This window comes from Eubalaena glacialis, chromosome 6, assembly GCF_028564815.1.
Source record: "Eubalaena glacialis isolate mEubGla1 chromosome 6, mEubGla1.1.hap2.+ XY, whole genome shotgun sequence".
In the NCBI taxonomy this organism is placed as follows: Eukaryota; Metazoa; Chordata; class Mammalia; order Artiodactyla; family Balaenidae; genus Eubalaena; species Eubalaena glacialis.
Genome location: NC_083721.1, coordinates 49,897,607 through 49,909,800, shown reverse-complemented (window position 1 = coordinate 49,909,800; position 12,194 = coordinate 49,897,607). Strand labels below are relative to the sequence as shown.

General features: G+C 33.8%; 1 protein-coding gene across 2 annotated transcripts in view; it reads left to right on the top strand.

Moving 5' to 3' along the window:
* Nucleotides 1-12,194, top strand: part of SENP7 (SUMO specific peptidase 7) — a 148,373-nt gene that overhangs the window by 126,452 nt on the left and 9,727 nt on the right. For both annotated transcript variants that reach the window (XM_061194127.1, XM_061194126.1), the window contains 5 exons: nt 591-770; nt 1,962-2,224; nt 3,925-4,058; nt 5,466-5,582; nt 9,319-9,441. In XM_061194127.1, coding sequence (XP_061050110.1) covers nt 591-770; nt 1,962-2,224; nt 3,925-4,058; nt 5,466-5,582; nt 9,319-9,441 — 817 coding nt within the window. The remainder of the gene's footprint in view (nt 1-590; nt 771-1,961; nt 2,225-3,924; nt 4,059-5,465; nt 5,583-9,318; nt 9,442-12,194) is intronic.

Sequence of the window (12,194 nt, the reverse complement as noted above, 5' to 3'; positions counted from 1 at the left end):
TAGGATTCTGGGCTTTCACTGCCATGCCGGGGTCCGGGGATCAGTCCCTAGTCTGGGAACTGAGATCCCGCAAACCATGTGGCGCCACCAAAAAAATTTCATCCTAGACCATTCAGAAGCTCATATTACTCTGGGGAATCTTTGGGTAATGGCTGGTCTGTGTAGTGGAATGCAGATGTTTGAGGAGAAGAAAAATAGGCGTTAAGTGGCTTATGATAGCATTTGCAGTCTTGGTTGATAGTATTAACCAAGATAGAATTATATAGTTTTTTCAGTTATACTATGCTTAGTTTTCTGCATTGATAAGATAGTCTGAGATCATATAGTGTGAGAGGCTAAATTCCTACATTTAATTATCACTTAAAAATTGTTTGGCCCTTTCTAATTTATGTGATCTTTTTTACTGTAATAATACTGTTTAGGTATTTCAGCCAAGTTTACTGAAATGTACTGGAAATGATATTTTTGAAAAACCTTGCTTATAATTCTTTTTAAAAAATACATTGTGTTAAAGAGGAGTCATACAGTGCATATGGAGTGTATTCCTAAATAGATTAATTTATTACCTTGTTATCTTTTATTTATTACAGTGTCCCTGCATGAGATTTCATTGCTAGTGGATACTACACATTTAAAGCGGTTTGGGTTATGGAAAAATAAAGATGATGATCACAGTAAAAGAAGTCATGCTATCCTCTTTCTTTGGGTCTCCTCAGATTATCTTCAAGAGATTCAGACCCAATTAGAAAACTCTATATTAAGCCAGCAATGTGAGTATAAAAAGATATCTAAATTTCAGGATAATCTGAGAAGTCCTATAAATAAAGTAATTTTCCTCTAAAATAATTTAGTAGAATGTAATTATTTCATTGAATTGAAATTAAGTTCATTGAATTCAAAATAATTTATCCCTTGATATTATGTAAGATATTTTATTCATTTAATTTCTCCTTATAATTTTACTCAACCAATTAAAATTATCTTCTAAAATAAAAGGACTACCTTATCTTTTAGTCACTTGACATCCTTGGCTACCTGTCTTAAGAGTTTCTTGCCCTTATTTCATAATGAACTGTGACGGAACTAATCAGTGGCAAAGTCAAATAAAATACAGAAGTCTTTATCGTCAACATTTTCTATAGTTTCTAAAAAAGATAAATCAGTTTATTTACTTATGTATCATTTTTCTAAGACTGGGTTGAATACTTTTCTGATGCTCCCATAACACTTATCTATCAATATATAAGTATCTTGAGATATTTCCCAACTTTGTTTAGTTTCCAACTCCTAAAGGAGTCTAGTTTAGAATTGGGTAAATCAAATTAGTAAGTTTCTTTCTTATCTCTTTAATCTCTCTGCCATTTCCCCTCCTACTCCCTTGCACATTAAAGATGTTAAGTAGTGAACTAAATTTTATGTCTTTAAAATTACTTATTTTGCTGTCCTCATTACTTCCAAATTAATTGGGAAAATTCATGATTAAATAGCAGAGAAGTTGGAAAAATACACAAGCCATTTATAATCATTATGGGAGGAGAGAATGTCATTTGATGAGAGAAAATGATTTTGAAGGAAGTGTTTGGAAATTTTTTTAATTGGTAGATTTGATATATGAAGAAGGCTAGAGAAAAATAATTGCTTAGTCATCATTCATTTACTTATTCATACATGCATTACCAAACATTTAAGAGCACCTAGTAAATGCCAGGTACTAGAGATGCAGCAGTCAGTACCATTGTGGAGTTTGTATTCTAATGTAGTAGGAGTCTAAAAATTGTGAGTTTTGGTTATAGGTTACTAATGGCCTGTTTTGGGATTTAATTTGCCTGGGTTATTAACTAACATACAAAATAGTTTGTTGAGTTGTATACCAACCTTACTGTTACTAATAATTATTTTAATTATAATCCCCTTGAAAAATAACACTACTGATAAAAACTGGTATCTTTTTTCTTTCATAGCAAAATCCACTGAATTCATTTTCCTTGAGCTACACAGTTCTATTTCACAGAGAGAAGAATTGAAATTGCAAGACATTATGACAGAAATAAGTACAGCCAATGGAGAATTAGAGCTTTCTTATCCGTTGTCTTGGGTTCAGGCACTTCCTTTATTTCAGAACCTCTCTTCAAAAGAAAGCTCTTTTATTCATTATTACTGTGCTTCAACTTGTTCTTTTCCTGCTGTTACTGCTGAAGAAATGAAGATGAAATCAATATCTCAGGTTAGCATATGATTAATATAATTAGTGAGGGGGAGGGAGGCAGTTCAATAAAAATTCTTTTTTTGAAATGAGCATGATTTCAGAATGCTGTGTTTTGTCAAAAGGGCACAGGAACCAACCTAAAGGAACTCCCAGTGCCAAAGCTAGAACAGTTAGATCAACAAAATCAGTAATGATAGCCTGTGATTATTATTAAAAAATAAGATATAATACCAGTTAATCTATATTGATACAAATAAATAACTGAATGGATGAATGAAAACATAAAAAAAGGTGGGTAAGGGACAATTCTTTCTTAGAAAAGTGTTGCAATTAATAAATGTAAAAGGAACAAGAGAAATATAAAACCACCTCTAGAAAAATCATAGTTATGAATTGTTGCAGGTAAGGTCCACGGAGAGATGCTAAATTTAATGGATGAAAACTTAAGGTAAAACAGGATATGTACACAATATCAATCTCTCACCCCAAATATTAATTAATTACAAAAAAGAAGTAACTTTTTTTTCTCCACTGTAGTAACTTTACAGTGGAGAAACGTTGCAGACATCACCTTAACCCAAGTGATCGAAGTTAACATTACCAGTAATAAGATATATTGACCTAATGTACCTGTCACATCATGCACGGAGAAGAGTACATCATTTCTGTGTTGTTCTTCTCAATATTGTATAACCTCAGTCTAATTGTGAGAAAAATCAGACAAACCCAGTTACAAAGTAACTGACCAACAGTCTTAAAAAATATCAAGGTCATGAAAGACAAGGAAAGATTGAGGAATTGTAGGATCCTGAAACAAAAGAAATTTGTTAGTGGAAAAACTAGTAAAATCAGAATCAAGTTTGTAGTTTAGTTTATAGTATCATACCAACATTAATTTCTTAGTTTTAATAATTGTACTGTGGTTTAAAAAGATATTAATATTAGGGGGGTCTGTGAGAGGCTTATTTGTTTTTTGCAATTCTTTTATCAATATAAGTCTAAAATTATCTTGAAACAATTAATGGTAAGTTTTAAAATGCTGTGTTTATTTTTATAGGAGGTTGCTAATATACATGTGGCTTGTGTATCACTGCCAAATACCTCTAGAAAGAAAAGCGTTTATTAAGTTTGCTGTGACATGGGCGTGTGCACACACGCACACACACACACACTCATGTGGGTTTGGTCTGGGGCTAATCTGTTTTTTTAAAGGTCTGTAGAAAGCCACATTAGTGGAAGTCAAGATGTAAGACTTCACTGTCTTTTGCATAATGTAAAAATTTTGCCTGGTAATTTCATTGTATATACAAATTTGTATCATAGTTTTCCATTTAATAATAAAATATCAATTTATGTTCTTATAAACTCTTTTCAGTCTCTTGTTTAAATTTTTTCCTACTATTTATCACCTCTTTTGTTCATTTTGAACAAAATGAACACTGTTTTCAGATTCCTAAGTTAATTATAAAGCCAGACCTGTAAGTAACACTTCAGGTTAAACTTTGACCATTGTATAGCATCTTTTGATCCAAAGTATTATTTTGATTTAGTTATATCTTTATAGAAATTCTAAGAGTATATATATAACTCATTGGTATGTATCAATATTTCTTTTAGTCACATTTTCTCTTACCAGTCTAACTTTTGACTTTGTCCTTTTGAGAGTTAATACGTGTTTATGCACGTATAAGACCTTTTTCTTTGCCATTTTCTGTCAGCCCTCAAATACAGATACAGCCAAGCCTACTTACACCTTACTGCAGAAGCAAAGTAGTGGTTGCTACTCACTTTCTATTACATCGAATCCAGATGAAGAATGGCGAGAAGTCAGGCACACTGGACCTGTTCAGAAGTATGTACTGTGTCATATCCCGTTTGTAATAGGTGGGCAAATTAGTAGTTTTCATTCACATTGCTGATTTTAAGTACTTTTCCTTTTTAAATGTTTTGAGTTTTACTTTCTTGCTGACAGTTAATAATAGAAATAATTATTAAAAAGTTAAAAAAATTATTAAGAAGACAATCAATGCCATTTCATTTAGTTTTATGTTAATAAGACAGAAATGGTAGCCAAGATGTCAAATGTGGTAAGATTAAAGCATTTATTGAAAATATTTGAATAGAAGTGTATGGTTTTTAAGATTATATATTCCGTATCTGAATATATAATAGGAAAAGTGAAATTGCTTATTAATGTGTGCCTCAATTTAGGGTACTTTATCAGAACTTCCCTTTCAGAAGTTACTTCTTTGTTCGTATTTTGTCTTTTATATGTCTTCTCATGGTGGTAAGGCAGCATAAGGGAGACTGTGCACTTGAGAGTGATTTCTGTTCCTCTACACGATTCCTTTTCTCTGTTAAAAAAAAAAAAAAGGAAAGCACAGGTTAGGGAAATAGCCAATAAAATAGTAACTTTCATTTTAGCACTTAAAATTTTCCTGTGTTATTTGATTTAGGTGCCATGGTTGCCAAGATTAAATCAACTGCAGATGATTCTTATCTTCTTGAATCTTTCTAGTTCAACAAGTACATATTATACCTTTATTATTGACTATATTTGTGCAATGAGTACCACCCTGTCTGTTCCAAGATTATAGTCAGAACTCACAACTGCTCTTATTTCTGAGCTTTAAGAGAGAGTGCCAAAGGAAAAATGCCTAATTAGTTGTCATTTTGTTTTCCATTTCTTTCTGGTTGTGCTCTAATTATTTATATCCTTTATGTTCTCTTTAAGTTATGCATCGTAAGCACTTTTTTATGGGAAACTTGCCTCCTAAGCTCCCATGGTAATTCTTCATTGTCCAGCTGCTGGTGTAGACTAGCCACCAGTAGGAGAGCATTGTTTTTGACTGTTGACTCTTTTAGTCTTGGGGATTCAAACTTAGCATTGGAAACTGGAGCGTAGGAGAATCTTCTATGGTTTATTACTTCAGTTTGTTAAAAGTTAAAAATTGTACAGAAGAGAGACATCCTCAATGGTATTGTAATTGACTGTGAGATAACCTATTGATTAGACAAATACTGAGACTAGCCCACATGGGAAGGATTGGAAATGAAAAGATACTCAATGAGAGTACTATTAGTAGCTTGTGAAAACAAAGGAAGGGAAATATAATTGCTTGTATCATGTCAAATATTTTTTACCCTACACATTTTAGTTACTGAATACTACTGCCCTGTTATTGTCCCATATAACAAATCCCTTTGACACTAGAGTTTTCAATATTAATATATTTTAATTTTATTTTTACTTTTTAAGGTTGATTGTATATCCTCCACCACCTACTAAAGGGGGTTTAGGAGTGACTAATGAAGATCTGGAGTGCTTAGAAGAAGGAGAGTTTCTTAATGATGTAATTATTGATTTCTACCTTAAGTAAGTACAATGATAAATGATCTTGTCATTTGTTTTACAGGTTTTGATGGGAATATTAAATATCTTTATCTCTGAAGTATTTTAACTCTAGCTAAAAATAACCTGCCAAAATTTCAGGTTTGAAAATTTTTGTCTGCCAAAGTTTTCTGGTGTTGACTAATTCAGTTTCATTCCTTTACTTCCCATAGATACTATATACTTCAGAAGAGTTACTGTTGTTTTGTTTTGTTTGTTTTTGTTTTTGCTTGCTATTGATTGATACTTCTTTTTAGATTTTATTTATTTATTTTTGGCTGTGTTGGGTCTTCATTGCTGCGCGTGGGCTTTCTCTAGTTGCGGCGAGCGGGGGCTACTCGTCGTTGCAGTGTGCGGGCTTCTCATTGCGGTGGCTTCTCTTGTTGCAGAGCACGGGGTCTAGGCGCGTTGGCTTCAGTAGTTGTGACACGCAGGCTCAGGAGTTGTGGCTCACAGGCTCTAGAACACAGGCTCAGTAGTTGTGGTGCATGGGCTTAGTTGCTCCATGGCATATGGGATCTTCCCGGACCAGGGCTCAAACCCATGTCCCCTGCATTGGCAGGCGGATTCTTAACCACTGCGCCACCAGGGAAGTCCCTGATTGATACTTCTTGGACTGTAGTATTATTATAGTGAAGGAAGTACTTATATAATTACAGATCACTTTGGGAACCAGAAAGAAACAACTCTGTAGTTCTCTGTTGTGTCTTTAAGCGCTGTAAAAGTTAACTGTTATTTTAAAAATCCATATTACTATTCCATTAAAAATAGTTTTCAACGTTTTATATAGCCAAGCTGAAGGAATGTGTAAGAAAGAAACTTTCATGCAGCGGTAATTTGTCTCTAGCCCTCATTTTGTACTCTATCCCTATACCTACACTTCTAACATTTCAAGATGTCTCCTAATTATTTCACTGACCCTTCCCAAACCAATTTATTATTATCATATTATTTCAGCCCTATTGTTTTACTAATAGTGCTGTCCTTATTCTACTAAGGATAGGCTCAAAAATCTCACGTTATTATCTACTCTTCATCTTGGACATTGTAGATTTAATCTCTAGAAGTTCTGTTTGGGTCTTTTTTATATCTTTCATGTCTCTAACTTTTTGAACATATGGAATATAATTATTATATAACAACTGTTTTAATGTCTTTTTCTACTTATTCTAGTGTCCTTGTCAGTTCTGGGTTGGTTTCAATTGACTGATTTTTCTCTTCATTATGAGTGGTATTTTTTTTTTCTTCTTCTTCTTTGCATGTCTGGTGATTTTTTTTACTGGGTGCTGGTATATTCCTATAAATATTCTTGAATTGTGTTTTGAGACAGATTATTTGGAAACAGTTTGATGCTTTTAAGGATCTTGCTTTTTAAGGTTTGTTAAGCGAGACCAACAAATTAATCCCCACTATGAGGAAAGACCCTTCTGAATACTCTACTCAGTGCTTCATGAATTATGAGGTTTTCCAGCCTGGCTGGTAGCAGCAGGCAGTATTCCCACAACCTGCGTGAATGCTGGGTACCATTCCCTCTACTTTTTTCAGATAGTTCTTTCCCCAGTCTTAGGTATTTTCCTTACGTACATGCAGTGATCAATATTCTGCTAAATTCTTGAGGAGGACTCTCTGCAGATGTCTGGAGTTCTCTGTCTATAGTGCTTTTTCTTTTCCAGTATTCTGATCTGCAAACTCTCGCTGCCTTAGTCTCTCCTGACTCTCAGCATCTCCTCAACCCAGGGAATCTGCCATGTTCCACCTGGGTTATTCCTTTCTGTGCTGCAGCCTGGAAACTTATCAAGGCAGTAAGCTGAGGCAATTACAGAGCTCACCGTTTCTCAAGGGTCACTGTTCTTTGTTGCCTGATGTCCAGTGTTTTAAAAACTATTGTTTCATGTGTTTTGTCTGATTTTTTGCTTGTTTCAAATAGGAGTGTAAATCTGATCCCTATTATTCCATCTTGGCTGGGAGTAAAGTTTTCATTATCATTGACTCTTCACCCTCCCTTCCTTCTCTACATACTCAGTTGCCTGAGTAGTAGATTTGGTCTCTCAAATTTATTTATTCTCTTTCTTTTGTCATCATAATCTTTTAAGTACTACTTATCTTACCTAAATTGTTATTCTTTTAAAACAGTCTCCTTATATCCTTTGTCTCTGTTTTCCTATCTGTTAAGTATATTATTACCACCATTATTATTCTTTACTCCATGAATGCAATTCTCACTAGAAACTTTTATTAATTTCTTACTACCTGTCAAAATGAGTTCAAACACAGTCAGGCATTTGAGTGTCTTGATAATATGACACTAATTTGTTTTTTCTGCCATCTACTTATAACCCTGCACCTATTACATAGTCCAGCAAAACTGAATTATAAACAGTTTACTAAACAAAGCCCATCCTTATTCACTCCTTTGCCTTAATGCCGTGTTACTCTTGCTTTGTGGAATATTCTTTTTATCTTAACCTGTTGAAATTTTATTCCTCTATCAAGGTTCCTCACAAGGGTTATCTTCTTGAAAACTTTTCCTGATTTTAAACAGATATTATTAACTCTCATAATACCTTATTTGTATCTCTTTTATGGTTCATATAATATTTTGCCTTATTTTAAAGTTATTGGGTAGCATTATTATTTTCCTTCTAAAGGTTGAACATCTTATATCTTACTTATTTTTGTATCCCTAAATAGTGTCAAATTTATATTTTGTGAGATGAATTGGATCATCTTTGATGTTAATTTTGATATGTTTTATTGGAATTAACTAATAAGATTTTATTTCAAATTCAGTTCTAAGAGTATTTTTCTATACTTCCTTTTCACTGAACTGCCTGTATCTCTGACTCTTTGACTTCTTTTCACAGGGGATTCTACTTTATTTTTTAAACTACTTTCTATTTATTTTTAATATTGATGAATAACTTTCAAATAGGAAAGTGCACAAATTTTAAGTGTATAGCTCATGAATGTTCACATATGTGTGTACCCATGTTATTGCCATTCAGATTAAGGTAAAGAACACTTGCGGCACACCAAAAGCATTCTTTGTGTCACCTTCCACATAGTATACCCTCCACTTAACCACATTAAAAAAAATTCAAGTTGTGTTTGTCTTTTATGCTTTTTTTAAAAAGCAATTCCAAGATCATTTTTGAACCTTTATAAACTATTAACAATAGTAGAGTTCTCTAATTATGAGAGGTTTAATCACTAAGTGATTGAATTATAAACTTGTGTTGAAGAATTGTTTTAGTAAAGAAATGGACTAAGGATTTAGAGATTAGTCATGTCTCAGAGTTATTAAAATTTCTCTAGATTTATTTAGGAGCATCATGGTTTCAGTTTTGTATTTGATTGCATGATTATTTGATTAATATTTCCTTCTACCGTCACTCTTCTGGATTGTAAGCTCTATGGGGGCAGGAACTTTCTTTGCCCCCTCTCGTTTTATGTTGCTAGTATAAATATGGTACTTGGCACATATTAGGAATTTGAGAAATATTTGGTAAGTAAATGAATATGTGGAAAATTTCTGCTTTAATTGATCTTGATAGAAGGTGAGGTAACTAAAGAACAAAAAAAAGCTGAAATCGGAGCACATTGCAAGATTGCTTTGACTCTAATAGGACATAAAAATGAAGATTTTCTGAACACAGATGATTGGAGGAAGACTGGATAAAATCTAAAAATAATTTACTTTTGTGGTGTTGTTACTTTGCAGGTATCTTATATTGGAGAAGGTGTCAGATGAACTTGTTGAACGAAGTCACATTTTTAGTAGCTTTTTCTACAAATGCTTGACAAGAAAGGAAAATAATTTAACAGAAGATAATCCAAATCTTTCGTAAGTCAGTCTTTCAGTGTACTTAAGTTTTAAGAGGAAAACATACTATTTTGATGGACTTAGCGAAATAACGTCTTACAGTATTTCCTAGAGTGAGCAGTATTACCACTTTTGCAGGTGTTGGGCCTGTTTGCTCTGAGAGGCATTTCTTACCCTTCCACTGTTCTGTTCCCTATCACAGGGAGGCTGACTCTTACAGGTTGCATTTCCAATTGCATGTTCTGTGGGGGATATTGGAGGTTGGAAGGCAAGGAAAGAAGAAGTCAGGCTGTTTCTTCCTTACCCTCTTTGCCTTGGGCAGTTATTCTGGTAGTGGTTCTAGTTCCTCTGTGGGTCCTTCTTTCACTGGACAGACCTGATAGAGCTCCAGCTTCCATTTGGAGGTACTACTTCTTCACTTTGCCCTTCAGCATAAGGGTGTAGCATTGTCCTACTATGCTAAGCTCTGGTTGCCTCACTGATTGCCTTTTGTGGCATTGCGCTTTTTCTGTCACCACTGTAGCCAATTATTTGCATTACATTTTATCTGTCTTAAATATATAGGGAGGTTTATGTTTTCCTGGTTGGACCCTCACTAACATACTACTATTTAATTAAACTGATGTAACATTATAAAAATACCATGTTCCCACAATTCAGCTGAATTTCTGTCCAAGTATTTTTTTGATTAATTCTAAAACCTATAGAGCAGTGGATAGGGCTAGGCATAAAAGGAGGAAGGAGTAATTTTTGTATCTTAGCAGTAACTTGGATAGTTGTGAGCCTGGAGCCACTTCAACCCTCTCCCTGCCCCTAACAATTCGTGTGATAATCTATATGCTAGGCCCATGGTAAAATTAAAAGGGTTTTTATTTTTAAAAAAGTTAATGTAAACATTTGTCTACCACTTTACAAGGTACATTTTTGTACATTATTTCTTCCCATAACAGTGCTTTTAGGTATGTAAGGCATTTTTCAGATGAGGAAGCAGGCCAATAAAGATTGGCAGAACTCTGGTAAGTGACAGAACTGGTTGGTACTTAAATCTTTATCTTTTAACCTCTAATCCAGAGATGTTTTTGTTGTACTGGACTGCCTTTGAAAAAATGGCTGTGAGAGTTGTTTCATCCCTTTAAAAGAATAGGAATAATAAGCAAGTAAGAAGATGATTAAATGGGTAAACTGTCTGAATTTGTTGTATTGTTGGAGAAGGAGGATAGGAATAGAGTATTAACATTTATTGACTACCTGCTTGGAGCCATGACAGTGAACATAAAGTTATTTTGTTTGATTCTACAGTAGTCTTATGAGATAAATGCCATTATTGTCATGAATTGAAACTTAAAGAAGTTAGATAAGTTATCCGAAGTTGGATATAGCTTTCCAGTTTCAAAGTTCAAGCTCTGTCTGTTGTTTTTAGTATTGCAACTATATAATTTACGGCCTAAATTGGGACACTTGAGAGAATAAACGGAGGCTCTATTAATAGCTACACTGGGCAACCCATGTATACTGGGGCTGCCCTAGACAAACTGGGATGTGTAGTCATCTATATTTTGAGTGTCTTTATGGATTTGGAATTTGTGCTGGTAGACAAGGCCTGCCAGGGTCAACTAAGGAGAAAATCACAGTCTGAAAATATTCCTGATAATCAGGGTTAATGGAGAGGGATATATGGAAGGGGAAGATTTATTAAATAAATTTGATATTTAACATTTCTGATGCCCTCCTCTTCTATTTTATGAGTATAGAAACAGATGGTTGGCACCATGCACTTAATCCCACATTTTGTTTTAAGATTACTAGTCAGTGTGGAGATTATGCATTTGGCACACCCACGTAGAAACTGAGGAAATGAAAAGGTAGATTCTGCTGTATTAACACAATTTTTTAAAATTAAAAAATTAGAAAAAATTTAGATGTTGTATGAATGATCATATATAAACATAATACAAACTGAGTTAGATGAGTGGCATCTTCCAGTGTAAGACAGATCTTATATGTATCTTATGCATAATATATATTTATATATACACACATACACATATACATATGAACACATACATACATATACACACACACAAATACTCATACTAATGCTTAGCCTGATATGTATGCAATTAGTATTCACACAAAGAATCCCTACAAATTGGTTAAAAAAGAACCCAGAAGCAAAGTGACAACGGATACAAAGCATAACTTATGGCCAATAAATCCTACAGGAAGCTCAAACTACTAGTGTTAGGAAATAGCAGACTAAATGATTCACAAAGTCATTACTGTGGTTTATGAGATCCTGCAAGATCTGCTTCTGTCCATGTTCCTAAACTCATCTCACAGCATTCTCTCCCCTCATTTATCACACTTCAGCTCAGCCTACCTCCCTTCAGTTTTCAAATATGCTTAAGCTCTTTCCTGTTTTCTGACAGAAATTTCTTCTTCTGGCACTTTTTAATTTATTTTACAACATGATCTCTAATCATTTTTTTGTTTGTTTGTTCATTTTCTGTTTCTTATTCTAAAATACAAGCTCCATGAGGTCAGGGACTTCATCTGTCTTATTTTCTACTCTATGCCTGGGGCATTTTGCTTAGTTCTTGGAACATACTAGGAACTCAAAATAAAAGATAATAATGTATGTTATTGAATGGGGAGAGAACTGTTAGACATTAGTTGAGGATTTTCCATACAGTTAGGAACAGAGAATAAGAGATTATATTGCGGCCCCCGTATTCTCTCCTGTCATCCTTGCCCCATCCAGTATCTAATGTATT